The following is a 16,447-nucleotide window of genomic DNA, read 5'->3' on the forward strand; positions in this document are numbered from 1 at the left end:
GTTGCCGTGATATAATTGATTAGAAAAAAAATCCCTTCCTTTTCCCGTTTGGCAGTGCGTCGCCCATATCGCCCTATTGAACACACCGCCCCTGCACTTCACCCCTTATTATTTGTAAATAAGAAACATATGCTCACACAATGTTGACCTCCACAGCTGACATATTTCATTTAAGTCAATGATGCAAACTGAAATGAAATAGTAAATATGGTGACAATAAAACAATAATGTTCAGACTTCCTTATTGAGTGCACTAAAGAATGAACTTTCAGTTTTGGTTGTGGAGGTACGTGATTACCGACATTACAGGCTATACCAAGATGTCATTATGAATGGGACAACGCATAGTGTGGAACAGACAGAAAGACTGTCACAAGAAATGTCAAGGATTGTAATCAGAGTAGATGGCAAATAATGTCTAACAAGCAAGGGGCTAGCACTGAGCGAACTGCTCTGGATACCAGGGTTGACCAAATCATTCAAGATCTTCCTGAAAAATACAAGAAGGTGAGCAGGTCAAAAATAAAATTGTATTACTTGAACGAATCATCACTGTGTTTGTTTGGTTGTAACAATGAATGACTATTCCTTGACTAGATTCAAGGAAATTGCTTTTCACACTGGAAAACACAAATGAAAATGCTTTCCAAGAAGTGTGAGATCAAGTGTAACTGAATAAAATGGACTGGCACAGCTTTGAATATTGATCATATGACTCTGTTGTACAAAGCACTAGAACAGAGAGTGTGCAAGTGCACTGGCTCTTCATGTGTAGTGAGTGAGCAGCAATTGATTTTGCACACCAAATTAACAACCTACAGTCCTGCTCTGAACTGGAACATCAGTCAGACTCGCCAAAAGGGAATATGATAAATATTATCAGGTAGTTTTCCCCCGCAATTGAAATTGTATCAGCCAACTCTGGTCCTCCAGTTCCCCCAACAGTACATCTTTTTGTTGTAGTCTCGGACACCTGATTCTACTTGCCAACTAATCGTCAAGCCCTTTGCAAGTGGAATCAGGTGTTTGCTACAACAAAAATGTGTGCTGTTGGGAGTACTGGTCTAGGCAGTGCTATGGCTTTTTTAAGGTCCGTATTCAAAATGTGTATCTGACCATAAACGTAACCAAATGGAAATGATTGCAGTTTGCATTTTCAAAATGCTCATAAGGCAGACCTGTTATTAAGCATTAGGCATTGCATTATCAGTGGGTGTTTGCTCATCAAGTGTATATTGTAGCGACCTTAACACCTAGCGACCTCGTCAAGGGTTCGGACCTCTTGGCGTAACGGTAAAGGTAGGCTTGACAGTCACTGGACCTGGGTTTGAGTCCGGTCGGGGCTACCCCACGAATTTGCCACAATAGATTAATAAATTACTATGTAATTATTTGTAAACATTTAAACATCTCCCCCCTGTTCTAGCGCCCCCCAGCCTGCGCCCACATCCTCAGACGTCCACTGGCCAGCCCAGCCACTTCGCCCCCAGTGCCCAGATCTCACAACTTGTGCTGTTCCTGTCTTTCCCCTGGTTAATCTCAGAGGAGGCCAGTCCTGTGCAGTAACAGGTCCTGTGGGCTGGTAGCCACCCTGCTGACCTGTGGGACAGTGATCAACCCTCACAGCTCTGTTCTGGGCTGCCAGGTCTTCATGCCTGTTCCCATGCTACTGTCTCATCAAACACACGGCAGAAGGGTGCAAGTATCCTTTTTTTAATGTATCTTGTGTGCCCACTCTTTGATCATGAATTCTGCTACATTCTTAGAAAAAAAGGTGCTATCTAGAACCTAAGAGGGTTCTTCGGCTGTCCCCATAGGAGAACCCTTTGAAGAACCCTTTTTGGTTCCAGGTAGAACCCTTTTTGGTTCCAGGTAGAACTATTTTGGGTTCTACAAAGGGTTCTCCCTTTGTGGAAAGGGTTCTACATGGAACCCAAAGGGTTCTACCTGGAACCAAAAAGGGTTCTTCAAAGGGTTCTCCTATGGGGACAGCCGAAGAACCCCTTTGGAACCCTTTTTTTCTAAGAGTGTACGTCTGTTTGAGGAAGGGTGAGGATTGCCCTATGGGTAAAAGTCTGGAGTATATACTGTATCTGGGGTCTGTAAAGAAGCAAGGATGTTTTAACAGGCTGAGGTTTGTATCAGAACTCAGTTGACTGTGTGAGATTAGTCACGCCCTGGGTATCTTGGTTCAGTCATAGTAATTATAGGCTCCTTGGCTGTGTTCACACATGCAGCCAAATTATGATATTTTGCCAAATTATTGCTCTTTTGCCAATAATTGGAAAACAGATCAGAATTGAGCTTGCTGTGTAAATGCAGCCCTTGTGTCTCCCAAATGTGCAATGTGAAAAATGTTACTTGTGATTTAATAAACAGCTTTATTCTGTTGTCCTGCTTTGCATTGTGACTCACCTGCACAGTCATGGACTGTGAGGAGAGTAGGAGAGAGCAAAACCAGTTGGAGACAAAGACATGACCCCGTCTCTGAGTGTGAGGATTACTTCCAGCACTTTCCCCTTCATGGCCAGGCTACCATGCGGTAAATGGAAGGAACAGCATGGGAGGAGGAGAGATTGAGGAGACAGGGGGGATATGGTGCTCACATTGTATCCATTTCACTGACTACCACTCTCTTCTTCTGAGGGGGTTGAGACGTTTTAAGCCCCTACACTTAGGGGCCCAAAATGGAATATGATGCTCATGATACTCATTGTGGAAGGTGGAAAAGATGCCTTGAAAAGCCTCGTTTCCCATTTGGTTATATAGTATATAACACGTGTTGTTAGTTACACTGGGCTTGGTTTGAGTCAGGCTTTTGGTGCATCATAATGATAAGTAGAAGTAAACTTCAGTCCCTCAGTAACTCCGTTTGGACATGTTGGATTTAGACCACTAGGAGAAGAGTCCACTCACATGGTCACCCAGGTCTAATTCAGATCCTGACAGAAAATGAAGTAGGGTAATATAAACCGATACTATTCGGCCCAAAGAACTGGACATAAGTACTCCTGCTGTTAGTGGGTTCAGGCAGCCAATCAATAAGGAGGCTAGGTGTAGCATTAGAGATCAAAATAAGACAGGGAGAGGACTAGTGTTATTAGGACTGCTTGAGTCATTTCACAACAGGGTCCAGCTATTCCACACACACACACACACACACACACACACACGCACACACACACACACACACACACACACCTTCACATCCATCTGCTAGCCTTGACTTGATTGGGTGACACACACACACATCCATCTGCTAGCCTTGACTTGATTGTGTGAGAAGCAGAAGGAATTGGGTGAGCAACAGAGTACACCTCTCATTTAGGTTCCATTAGTGAAACTGGTTGTGTCTGTGTCAAACCCCCCGCCGTCTGTCTCAAAACACAGCATAGATTATTTTATAAACACACAGATCATATGATTTTAACCACATTTTTTTTATTTGCTAAAACCAGTAAAACTGACAACTGCTGACCAATAAGAACCATGTTGCTAAAGATGGTTCACAACAAAGAAAACACCCAACATCTCTGCGATATACAGGGCGTTCAGAAAGTATTCACACCCCTTGACTTTTTCCACATTTTGTTGTGTTACAGCCTGAATTTAAAATTGATTAAATTGTGATTTATTTTGTCACTGGCCTACACACAATATAATAAAAAATGAAAAGCTGAAATGTCTTGAGTCAATAAGTATTATTAAGTATTCAACCCCTTTGTTATGGCAAGATCTACTTAACAAGTCACATAATAAATTGCATGGACTCACTCTGTGTGCAATAATAGTGTTTTACATGATTTCTGAACGACTACCTCATCTCTGTACCCCACACGTACAATTATCTGTAAGGTCGAGCAGTGAATTTCAAACACAGATTCAACCACAAAGACTCGCAAAGAAGGGCACCTATTGGTAGAAGGGTACAAATAAAAAAGCAGTCATTGAATATCCCTTTGAGCATGGTGAAGTTATTAATTTTACTTTGGATGGTGTATCAATATACCCAGTCACTACAAAGATACAGGGGTCCTTCCTAACTCAGTTGCCGGAGAGGAAGGAAACATCTCAGGGATTTCACCATGAGGCCAATGGTGACTTTAAAACAGTTACAGAGTTTAATGGCTGTGTGAGGAGAAAACTGAGGATGGATCAACAACATTGTAGTTACTCCACAACACTAACCTAAATGACAGAGTGAAAAGAAGGAAGCCTGTACAGAATACAAACCAAAACATGCATCCTGAATTTTAAAAAGAATAATGTGCAAATATTGTACAATCCAGGTGTGCAAAGCTCTTAAGAGACTTACTCAGAAAGACTCACAGCTGTAATTGCTGCCAAAGGTAATTCAAACATGTATTGACTTAGGGGGTTGAATACTTATGTAATCAAGATATATTCATTATTTTTTTACAAAATATTTCTTCCACTTTGACATTACAGAGTATTTTGTGTAGATCATTGACCAAACATTTTTTTTACCCACCTTGTAACCCAACAAAATGTGGAAAAAGTCAAGGGGTGTGAATACTTTCTGAAGGCACTGTATAAACAACAATTGAAACAAAAATGTTTATCTTCTCATATCTTCAAAATATACATATCACATATAAACATACAAGCCCCACAGCTTACCCCCAATCATGATTAAATTGACCATGATCAAAGTGATGATTACCATATGGCCAAATGATAAGGACGTTGGGTTTTTGTAAACACAGTCTCTGTCTCTTGACCCTTGACCCTTCTGCACCATAGGGTGAATCTCAAAAGTCTTTCCTTGATTCTTCAACCTCCTTCTCAAAACTCACTGAAGGAGAAGAGGTTCCTCCCATTCCTCTCTATGGTATATCTCTTTGGTTCCTTCCCTCTGACCTTCTCCTCCAATGCGTTTTTAGAAGGTGGTCGAGGAATAAAGGGAAACGCCCAATTCCTCCCTTTCACTCATGGCCATCTTTGGCCGTGATATCCAACATGGCATGCAGTTCCCGGGGTTCATATCCCAGCAGTCCTTGCAGGTTGCAGACGAAACGGTAGACGTAGCGCTTGCCAGACGTCTTGTGGATGATGTTCTTGTCGTAGTAGTAGCGCAGGCCTCGACTCAGCTTCTCGTAGTTCATCTTAGGCTTGTTCTTCTTCCGGCCCCATAGCTTGGCCACCTGGGATATCAACCCAGATATCAACACATTAAACTAGTATTATTAACCTATTATACAGTATATAGGCCAATCTAAAATTGGCTAATTGACCTTACTTCAGAATAACAACACTGTAACAACATAATAACATGTTTGCATATAATAGGCTACACCTCTTGCCTCATCAGGATCTGTCAGTTTAAACTCCCATCCATCCCCTGTCCAAATGATGAATGATTGACAGCTGCGGTCAGTGAGGAGATCCAATAGAAACTGCCACAGCTGAATGGGACCACTACCTGTTGAGACATATGGGGAGGGATTAAACAACAGCTGAATAGCGCCAGAGGAGATGGCTGCCGTTTTACGGGCTCCTAACCAATTGTGCTATTGTGTGTGTTTTTTTGCGTTATTTGTAACTTATTTTGTACATAATGTTTCTGACACCGTCTTTTATGACCGAAAATAGCTTCTGGATATCAGGAAAGCGATTACTCACCTCGTACTGGACAAAGATTTTTTCTTTAATGAGTCGACGCAAAGGATTTACTTCAGACACCCAACAAGGCCCAAATCCCTGTCATTCGCAGGAGAAAGAGACTGAGATATCGGGGACCTAGGTCGGGGTGCCTTGTAAGGATCCGACGGCGAGTGGGTAATCTGCCTCTACCATCAGTCCTATTAGCCAACGTACAATCATTGGATAACAAAATAGACGAACTACGATCACAGATATCCTACCAATGGGACATTAAAAACTGTAATATCTTATGTTTCACCGAGTCGTGGCTGAACGACGACATGGACAACATACAGCTAGCGGGCTATACGCTACATCGGCAGGATAGAACGGCTGACTCCGGTAAGACAAGGGGTGGCGGTCTGTGTATATTTGTAAACAACAGCTGGTGCACGAAATCTAATATTAAGGAAGTCACAAGGCTTTGCTCGCCTGAGGTAGAGTATCTCTTGATAAGCTGTAGACCACACTATTTACAAAGAGAGTTTTCATCTATATTTTTCATAGCTGTCTATTTACCACCACAAACCGATGCTGGCACTAACACCGCACACAATGAGCTGTGTAAGGCCATAAGCAAACAGGAAAACGCTCATCCAGGATGTGTATTCTGAGCATGCGCTGACCAACTGGCAAGTGTCTTCACTGACATTTTCAATCTGTCCCTGACTGAGTCTGTAATACCAACATGTTTCAAGCAGACCACCATAGTCCCTGTGCCCAAGAACACTAAAGTAACCTGCCTAAATGACTACAGACCCGTAGCACTCACGTCTGTAGCCATGAAGTGCTTTGAAAGGCTAGTCATGGCTCACATTAACACCATTATCCCAGAAACCCTAGACCCACTCCAATTTGCATACCGCCCCAACAGATCCACAGATGATGCAATCTCTATTGCACTCCACACTGCTCTTTCCCACCTGGACAAGAGGAACACCTACGTGAGAATGCTATTCATTGACTACAGCTCAGCATTCAACACCATAGTGCCCTCAAAGCTCGTCACTAAGCTAAGGACCCTGGGACTAAACACCTCCATCTGCAACTGGATCCTGGACTTCCTGAAGGGCCGCCCCCAGGTGGTAAGGGTAGGTAACAAGACATCTGCCATGCTTATCCTCAACACGGGGGCCCCTCAGGGGTGCGTGCTCAGTCCCCTCCTGTACTCCCTGTTCACGCATGACTGCATGGCCAGGCATGACTCCAACACCATCATTAAGTTTGCCGACGACACAACAGTGGTAGGCCTGATCACCGACAACGATGAGACAGCCTATAGGGAGGAGGTCAGAGACCTGGCCGTGTGGTGCCAGGATAACCTCTCCCTCAATGTGATCAAGACAAAGGAGATGATTGTGGACTACAGGAAAAGGAGGACCGAGCACACCCCCATTCTCAACGATGGTTCTGTAGTGGAGCAGGTTGAGAGTTTCAAGTTCCTTGGTGTCTACATCACCAACAAACTATCATGGTCCAAACACACCAAGACAGTTGTGAAGAGGGCACGACAAAGCCTATTCCCCCTCAGGAGACTGAATAGATTTGGCATGGGTCCTCAGATCCTCAAAAGGTTCTACAGCTGCACCATCGAGAGCATCCTGACTGGTTGCATCACTGCCTGGTATGGCAACCGCTTGGCCTCCGACCGCAAGGCACTACAGAGGGTAGTGCGTACGGCCCAGTACATCACTGGGGCCAAGCTCCCTGCCATCCAGGACCTCTATACCAGGCGGTGTCAGAGGAAGGCCCTAAAAAGCACGGCAAGTGGTACCAGAGCGCCAAGTCTAGGCCCAAAAGGCTACTTAACAGCTTCTACCCCCAAGCCATAAGACTCCTGAACAGCTAATCATGGCTACCCAGACTATTTGCATTGCCCCCCCACCCCCACCCCATCCCCCTCTTTTACGCTGCTGATACTTTGTTTATTATTTATGCATAGTCACTTTAAGTCTACCCACATGTACATATTACCTCAATTACCTCAACTAACCGGTGCCCCCGCACATTGACTCTGTACCGGTACCCCCTGTATATAGACTCAATACTGTTATTTTACTGTTGCTCTTTAATTATTATTATTATTAAAACGTATCTATTTTTTACTCAATACTTATTTTTCTTAAAACTGCATTGTTGGTTAAGGGCTTGTAAGGTCTACACCTGTTGAATTTGGCGCATGTGACAAATACAATTTGATTTGATATGGGGAGGGATTAAACAACAGCTGAACGGGACCACTAATTGTTGAGACATTTAGGGAGGGATTAAACTGTATTGCCTGGATGCCCAGATTTTTCTACATTGAACAACGCTAGCGGCATTGTTTGCTTCGACAAGATCAAGACTAAGGAGTTGGCTAAAGCAGCACCTAGATTCTAGATCAACGGGTAATCAGAGAGATTCAGGTCACTTTCTTCATAAAGAACATCACTCACCAGTATAACCAGCCAGAATGGCTGCAGGATCCACAGCTCTACCCAGATCAGTCTTGTCCCGTATAAACTTTTTGAAGCTCCTGTGTGGGTGTGGCAAATTGAAGGGGTCCTCAGAGATGGACTCTTCCACCCCCTTGTCTAAACCCTGCATTGGTCTAGTCCAGGACAGGGAAGCGGTGCTGTCTGTGTCCTCATAACGCAGGGTCCCAACCTCAGAATCATAGTCTGAAGTTAAAGAGATTGAGACAATTGGTAGATGATAGAAAACTATTCCATCAATCTCTCTAACAGAAGGAGAGACACCTCCAAAGCCCTGGTCTAAAGCAATAATGCATTTCCAAAGGCTTATCAATTAAAATACATTCTGAATGTTAACCTTTTTCCCTCCAATCCAATATTATGGTTTCCTACCTGTCCTACCAAGGTATCTATGGTTTCCTATCTGTCCTACCAAGGTCTCTATGGTTTCCTACCTGTCCTACCAAGGTCTCTATGGTTTCCTATCGGTCCTACCAATGTCTCTATGGTTTCCTACCTGTCCTACCAAGGTCTCTATGGTTTCCTATCTGTCCTACCAAGGTCTCTATGGTTTCCTATCTGTCCTACCAAGGTCTCTATGGTTTCCTATCGGTCCTACCAATGTCTCTATGGTTTCCTACCAAGGTCTCTATGGTTTCCTATCTGTCCTACCAAGGTCTCTATGGTTTCCTATCGGTCCTACCAATGTCTCTATGGTTTCCTATCGGTCCTACCAATGTCTCTATGGTTTCCTACCAAGGTCTCTATGGTTTCCTACCTGTCCTACCAAGGTCTCTATGGTTTCCTATCGGTCCTACCAATGTCTCTATGGTTTCCTACCAAGGTCTCTATGGTTTCCTATCTGTCCTACCAAGGTCTCTATGGTTTCCTACCTGTCCTACCAAGGTCTCTATGGTTTCCTATCGGTCCTACCAATGTCTCTATGGTTTCCTACCAAGGTCTCTATGGTTTCCTACCTGTCCTACCAAGGTATCTATGGTTTCCTATCTGTCCTACCAAGGTCTCTATGGTTTCCTACCTGTCCTGCCAAGGTATCTATGGTTTCCTACCTGTCCTACCAAGGTCTCTATGGTTTCCTATCTGTCCTACCAAGGTCTCTATGGTTTCCTATCTGTCCTACCAATGTCTCTATGGTTTCCTACCAAGGTCTCTATGGTTTCCTATCTGTCCTACCAAGGTCTCTATGGTTTCCTATCTGTCCTACCAAGGTCTCTATGGTTACCGACCTGTCCTGCCAAGGTATCTATGGTTTCCTACCTGTCCTGCCAAGGTATCTATGGTTTCCTACCTGTCCTGCCAAGGTCTCTATGGTTACCGACCTGTCCTGCCAAGGTATCTATGGTTTCCTACCTGTCCTATCAAGGTCTCGGAGCAGAGGTCCTTCCTGTTTGACCCGGTGGTAGTCCTGATATCTCACAGTCACAGGGTGAAGGGTCAGAAGCTGTGGGGGTTCTGTTGGGAGATGGGAGAACTGACCGTGGTGATTTTGCTTGTCCATGAGCTGCACATGGTCCGCGTAACTGTCTGAGGAAGACAGAGCATAGTTGATATGTCAGTCACATATAATCTATGAGAGACACACAGACAATACACCTCTGACGGGTGAAGGGATGAGTTTCTATACCGTGGCAGAGAGAATTCAACGTGCAGAGGACTAGAGGGGAACCATGATCATATTCACAATCTGAATCACACACATAGATAGACACATGAAATAGGAATCTCTACTACCAATGTCATTGTTCAATGAATAAATAAATACGCTGGTATGATAAAGCATCACTCCCCATTTACCTCTGCACATAGTTTCCAGATGTTCCCAGAGGATCTCTCCTGCTGTGCAGTCAGAGGTCAGGTCCAGGAAGGCCTCTCTGTCCATGGCACAGAGCTCACTCCCAGGCAGCCTTCTCAAATCCGGGCCCAGGCTTTGGAGGCCGAACTCGGCCTGGCACCAGTCTAACCAGTGGTTCACCTCCCACTCTGACCATAGGTTAGGGTCTGGACACAAATTAGGAAATAAAATATTATATATTTGTATCTCTTTGCATCTTGAATTCCACACACATACCAAAGCACACTGTGCAGTTTAGGCTGAAACAGAGAGAGCAATTACAGGTAGGCTATACGACCGTTACAACAAAACTACAACTTCTATACTACCAAATGTAATTGTATTTGCCGCTTGCTTGGTGGTGCCCCTTGCTTAGTGGTGTTGCAGACTCTGGGGCCTTTCAGAACAGGTGCCTATTTTGTTGCATTACAACCTGTAATTTAAATTGATTTTTATTTGGATTTCATGTAATGGACATACACAAAATAGTCCAAATTGGTGAAGTGAAATGAAAAAAATACCTTGTTTCAAAAGATTCTCGAAAATAAATAACGGAAAAGTGGTGCCTGCATATGTATTCACCCCCTTTGCTACGAAGCCTCTAAATAAGATCTGGTGCAACCAATTACCTTCAGAAGTCACATAATTAGTTAAATAAAGTCCACCTATGTGCAATCTAAGTGTCACATTATCTCAGTATATATACACACCTGTTCTGAAAGGCCCCAGAGTCTGCAACACCACTAAGCAAGGGGCACCACCAAGCAAGCGGCACCATGAAGACCAAGGAGCTCTCCAAACAGGTCAGGGACAAAGTTGTGGAGAAGTACAGATCAGGGTTGGGTTATAAAGAAATATCCAAAACTTTGAACATCCCACGGAGCACCATTAAATCCATTATAAAAAAATGGAAAGAATATGGCACTACAACAAACCTGCCAAGAGAGGGCCGCCCACCAAAACTCACGGACCAGGCAAGGAGGGCATTAATCAGAGAGGCAACAAAGAGACCAAAGAAAACCCTGAAGGAGCTGCAAAGCTCCACAGCGGAGATTGGAGTATCTGTCCATAGGACCACTTTAAGCCGTACACTCCACAGAGCTGGGCTTTACGGAAGAGTGGCCAGAAAGAAATAAGCAAACACGTTTGGTGTTCGCCAAAAGGCATGTGGGAGACTCCCCAAACATATGGAAGAAGGTACTCTGGTCAGATGAGACTAAAATGAGCTTTTTGGCCATCAAGAAAAATACTACGTCTGGCGCAAACCCAACTCCTCTCATCACCCCAAGAACACCATCCCCACAGTGAAGCATGGTGGTGGTAGCATCATGCTGTGGGGATGTTTTTCATCGGCAGGGACTGGGAAACTGGTCAGAATTGAAGGAATGATGGATGGCGCTAAATATAGGGAAATTCTTGAGGGAAACCTATTTCAGTCTTCCAGAGATTTGAGATTGGGACGGAGGTTCACCTTCCAGGAGGACAATGACCCTAAGCAAACTGCTAAAGCAACACTCCAGTGGTTTAAGGGGAAACATTTAAATGTCTTAAAATGGCCTAGTCAAAGCCCAGACCTCAATCCAATTGAGAATCTGTGGTATGACTTAAAGATTGCTGTACACCAGCGGAACCCATCCAACTTGAAGAGCTGAAGCAGTTTTGCCTTGAATAATGGGCAAAAATCCCAGTGGCTAGATGTGCCAAGCTTATAGAGACATACCCCAAGAGACTTGCATCTGTAATTGCTGCAAAAGGTGGCTCTACAAAGTATTGACTTTGGGGGGGTGAATAGTTATGCACGCTCAAGTTTTCAGTTTTTTTTGTCTTATTTCTTGTTTGTTTCACAATAAAAAAATATTTTGCACCTTCAAAGTGGTAGGCATGTTGTGTAAATCAAATGATACAAACCCCCCCCCAAAAAATCCATTTTAATTCCAGGTTGTAAGGCAACAAGATAGGAAAAATGCCAAGGGGGGTGAATACTTTCGCAAGCCACTGTATACCCCATATGGTACCTTGTGGGAAGTGCATGCGGTTCCTCTCCTGGGCGAAGCCAGCGAAGGTGGCCCTCATCGCCTGGCTCAGGACCTCCTTACTGGTGGGGGTGAGAGGAGGGACATCCAGGTGGTCCATCTCTACACCGGAAACACAGGAGCCAAGTCACGGAGTCAGACAATGGCAGGAGCATCCCAGAGACACAATGGATCAAGAGGACAGACTGAGAGCTGAGAGCTCGATAGCGGAGGTGAGCACACACAAATGAGCAGACATTTTCTACTCAAAATTACACCAGAGATTACAGTATAAAGTTGAGATAAAGTAGTGAAAATAATCAAACACAGGAATATGGTGAATGACAAATGGAGGGAAATACCGTAAGCACTCCAGTCCATCCTTAGGTCTTTGGAACGAGGGATCAGGTGGAAGAAAGTGATCCAGATGAGGGAGGAGAGGGGTTTTAATAAGACCAATAGGACGAGGAGGGAGGAGAGGGGTTTTAATAGGACCAATAGGACAAGGAGGGAGGGGACAGGCGGTGACGGATATGTGTCAATCATATGGGTGATGGAGGGGCGGGTAATGGGGACACTACCAAATAGGAGAGGAGAACTCCCAATTAGGTAACATGGAAAAGATACTGCAAAAGACATACAGGGAGGTTATCTAGAGAGATGATGCCACAAAAGGAGCCTTTACAACTGAGAAGGCCTCCTGTAGCTCAGTTGGTAGAGCCTAGCGCTTGCAACGCCAGGGTTGTGGGTTCGATTCCCACAGGGGGCCAGTATGAAAAATGTATGCACTCACTAACTGTAAGTCGCTCTGGATAAGAGCGTCTGCTAAATGACTAAAATGTGATAGAGATAAGGAACTACCCTTTGTGTTTTAAGTTGATTGCATTTAACTAAGGCAATACGACAGTATGTCATCAGGAACCACTGAGATCATGGCAATTAAATTGGAAATATTTACACCAGCAGCAGCAGCGTATCAGATCTTTCTATTTCAGCAGGGCATGGCATGAGGTAGCCACCGAAAGAGGGGCTGTAAGTGCATATCTGTGCAGGGGGTTTATTCATATAACAGAAACACTGGGATTATATCAGGTAGTGTATTGTAAGTAAGTTAAGATCTGAGTGTGTTCCCAGCAGGGACAGCCTATAGAGCCATACACCCATTACCACACCACTGTTGTGGCTGCCTTAATGCGATGAGGTTCTTCCATGAAGTGGGGCTAGCGAGCCACGACAGTGAGCAATTTAGTCACAAAAAGAGTGGCACATTGTGTAAGACATCTGTAGAAAATGACAGACATGGTTGGTGTTAAAGCAGCAATCAGCAGTTAAAACAATAACAAAGCGCATCTCCCCGCCACTGTTTCGTTAACAGCTGAGGGATGGGGCTGGAGAAATCTAACCACTCTCAAATCCATAGAGCTATGGATGCAAGGACTGACGGTCCATGATATCAAAACTACAGGTTTAACCATGTTTCAATGGTATCCAGTGTTTGTTTACATGAACTTTGTTTACAAACATCGGAGTAAAACAAGATAAAATTTTTGGATTTTGATTAAGGTACGAAAATGTAACTATGCTCAAAAAAGTTATATTCTTCAAGAATCAAATGGGTACATATCATTAATTTATAAATGAATAAACATTTGTAGCGACTGACTGCAGATTTCCCCTTTAAGGCCTGGCCAAGTTTAATACGTTTTCATCTTGAATGGTTTGGTAAAGACTGTCAGCCAGTGCCAAGGGGTCTGGACCATTATGGCAAAGGAGGTAGTGACTGAGCTTGCTCTGCTGTATCCCCCCCCTAAATCGCTACTCTAGCATTGTCCCTGTCTACTATGGGAACGCTGGTGGAACCGGAGTCCCCCACAGTTCCGGAATGTCTTTCCACACTGGCCGCAGACGTACGGCTTCTCCCCAGTGTGTATGCGAAAATGCCTGGTGAGCGCCCCCGAGTGGCGGAAGCGCATGGAGCACACTGAGCAGGTATAGGGTCTCTCTCCAGTGTGGATTCTCAGGTGAGTCTTCAGGTTCTCCAGACGGTTGAAATCCCGGTCACACTCACTGCAGTGGTAGGGGCTCTGGCCCGGGGGAAAGACCTGTCGCTTGGGGTGGTCCTGGGTGTGGTGTCTGCGGAGCTCGCTGGGTTGGTGGAAGCCCTGGCCACAGAGTTTGCAGATGTGGCTGTGGTGGGGGGTGGTGGGATTAGGGTTGGGGTTGGTCCTGATCTGGACTCCATAGAGCTGTGGTGGGGCAGCAGGGATGATGGGAGCTGCTGCCTCCCTTGGATGGAAGAGGTTGTTGGGGAACTGGGAGGAGAAGGCTGGAAGGGCACTGGCTGATGGGGCAGTCAGATGTGGAACCTCTGTGTTGACCATAGGAGGGTGAGCTGTGGAGAGTATACATCAAAAAATGATTTCATGTTTTATTATGCATGTTCCACATGCATACATTCTACATGCAGGCAAAGGTGTTACTCATTCTGATATAATCATTTTGAGCGATACTGACACATAACCGTTAGTATTACTCAGTAAGTGGTCAATCTTATGAAGTCTAGTGACATCTTGTGGGTGTTATAGTCAGTGGCTATTTGGAAGCTCTCTGCTATTATCTGGTACTTACACAGACTATGGCTGGTTCCAGGAAGCAGAGAGTCAGAGTCCAAAGGGTCCGGTTTCCACTCCTCTAACATCTTGGACTGAACCAGAGACAGACTATCAGGACCAAAGTCTTCTTTTACCACCGAGTCAAAACTGGAACCAGAGCTGGAGCCAGACCCAGAACCGTTCTCCTCCTTCACTCTAACCTGCGCCATCCCAAGGCTCTGGGCGACCGTGTGAAGCGGTGATGGGTCATTATCTCCAAACGTTATTTCTAAACCACGATGACTGATGCTTTCTACACTTGCCTTGTGGTCCAAACTGGAGGTCTCTTCCCTGGCGTCTGTAAAGAAAATTAAAATAAAAAAGACATTCAGAACAATTGTTCTTATCTAGACAGGCTAAGACTGTATTTATTGTTATTGTCTATAGCTAGTCAGGATAACACCGTATTTCTCTAATATTTTATGTATGGCATATCATTTGGCTTGATAAATAGGGCTACAGGCTTACCTTTAAGCAGGTCGTCGTGAGGGATAGACTGTCCCCTTGAAGCTGGATGTAGGTCTTGCGAACACACCCGACCATCCTCGCTGATTTCACTGAAAGATCCATGGTCGTTCTGTCGTTCACTACTGATCTCGGCCTCCACAATTGCATATCCATATTCATCCAATGCATATGAGGACTTGATCTTTAATTCATTGTCCTTTGACTGCTTTTGAGTCTTTGCTAAGTTGTCGTTGTGGAAAGGACTTGTAGACAATTGTCCCTGCGGACTTGCATCTCTCGTTGTTCCCACACATTCACGCGCAGCACCCAACTCTTGCTCGGCTGTTTGCAAGCGTTGTTTGAGAGACTTGTTTTCCCGTAGGGTTTCGTGCATCTGATCGCGGACATCCCCAAGCGCTTGACCTACCAGTTTAGTGACTTCTAATACGGCAATTTCCACAGCCACTTCAAACGCACCGTGGATCGTCGCCGCCAGTTCGTCCTGGAAAGAGAGCGATACCTCGCCCTCTCCAGCGGTTTTCGAGGGGCGAGCTTGGGCTGACATTGAAGTCTCCCTTTTGATCCCTGTGTTAGTTTTCGACTGAGGCTTCATGTTACTATAATAACCTTGCAGCTAGTCTGATTACAATAGTAAATATTGCGCAGTAATTCACTTTTACTACAAATAGTCCACGGAGGGCACTTGAGTTGTTACAATGTTATTACTGGCTACAATGTTGCAATGTGGTTGGCTACAATGTAGCAAGAAGAGAGTAACTACGTCTGAATCTTCCTTGCTTACCCAGCATCTGGATATATCAGCTGGACATTATATATTATAGAAAATCTTACACATTTCTACTGTCGAATGTTTACATTTGAGCTATGAAATTTGTACCGCGCTCTTCTTCCCCAGCGTCTTGCAAACAATGACTGTATAGCAAAGATGATCTATTATATTGACAAGATGGTTGACTGACTGCTCTAACAATCGAAATACATGTCCGCGGGCAGGAGGAGACGAGATCAGGTGGGAACATTCTAGCCAATGAGAGGGCAGATGCGCGTGTGACCAACAGGCACAACTCGCATATAAAAATTGTTTTTACAAAGTTGCCGGAATGTCACATGCATTACACTTAGGCTATATCAGTACACTCGTAACAACCTAAGCATTATGAAACTTCTATTTGATCAAATAATACGTTTCTCCTATCAAAATAGTATTGACCAAATTCGCAACTCTCTCATTGCCCCCCATACAAAAACTCCTCACTCGGTTTAACTCTCATTTTCGCCAAGACAGATCTTTGGCGGAGTCGACCATCTCGCTTTGCCTCTTCCTCTCGGCTGTATATGCAAACA

At 44.5% G+C, this 16,447-nt stretch overlaps 2 protein-coding genes across 3 annotated transcripts; both read right to left on the minus strand.

Annotated features, from left to right (window-relative positions):
• Positions 1-4,487: 4,487 nt before the first annotated feature.
• Positions 4,488-12,752, minus strand: LOC121571044 (protein C-ets-1). Of its 2 annotated transcripts, none has more exons than XM_041882282.2 (7): positions 12,347-12,752; positions 11,988-12,107; positions 9,936-10,139; positions 9,492-9,665; positions 8,103-8,327; positions 5,325-5,443; positions 4,488-5,165 (listed from the first exon to the last, which is right to left on the minus strand). In XM_041882282.2, the coding sequence occupies exons 1-7, from the start codon at positions 12,621-12,623 to the stop codon at positions 4,947-4,949; spliced, it is 1,338 nt and encodes a 445-aa protein (XP_041738216.1). In that variant the 5' UTR covers positions 12,624-12,752; the 3' UTR covers positions 4,488-4,946. The 2 variants fall into 2 exon arrangements, with proteins under 2 accessions (XP_041738216.1, XP_041738217.1); XM_041882283.2 differs by having other exon boundaries at positions 5,044-5,165; positions 5,318-5,443.
• LOC121571043 (zinc finger protein 37) lies at positions 12,753-16,022 on the minus strand. The gene is made up of 3 exons (XM_041882281.1): positions 15,104-16,022; positions 14,613-14,933; positions 12,753-14,376 (listed from the first exon to the last, which is right to left on the minus strand). The coding sequence occupies exons 1-3, from the start codon at positions 15,693-15,695 to the stop codon at positions 13,805-13,807; spliced, it is 1,485 nt and encodes a 494-aa protein (XP_041738215.1). The 5' UTR covers positions 15,696-16,022; the 3' UTR covers positions 12,753-13,804.
• Positions 16,023-16,447: the final 425 nt, after the last annotated feature.

Source organism: Coregonus clupeaformis, chromosome 1 (genome assembly GCF_020615455.1).
Source record: "Coregonus clupeaformis isolate EN_2021a chromosome 1, ASM2061545v1, whole genome shotgun sequence".
Lineage (NCBI taxonomy): Eukaryota > Metazoa > Chordata > Actinopteri > Salmoniformes > Salmonidae > Coregonus > Coregonus clupeaformis.

Coding starts and splice junctions, on each gene's coding strand:
- LOC121571044 (XM_041882282.2), bottom strand. CDS start 12,623: ATGTCTTTTGCAGTATCTTTTCCATGTTACCTAATTGGGAGTTCTCCT. Junction 10,140..11,987: donor CCGCATGCACTTCCCACAAG/GTACCATATGGG, acceptor ATTTGTGTCCAG/ACCCTAACCTATGGTCAGAG. Junction 9,666..9,935: donor TCTGGAAACTATGTGCAGAG/GTAAATGGGGAG, acceptor TGTCTTCCTCAG/ACAGTTACGCGGACCATGTG.
- LOC121571043 (XM_041882281.1), bottom strand. CDS start 15,695: ATGAAGCCTCAGTCGAAAACTAACACAGGGATCAAAAGGGAGACTTCA. Junction 14,934..15,103: donor TCACGACGACCTGCTTAAAG/GTAAGCCTGTAG, acceptor TTTTCTTTACAG/ACGCCAGGGAAGAGACCTCC. Junction 14,377..14,612: donor TGGAACCAGCCATAGTCTGT/GTAAGTACCAGA, acceptor TACTCTCCACAG/CTCACCCTCCTATGGTCAAC.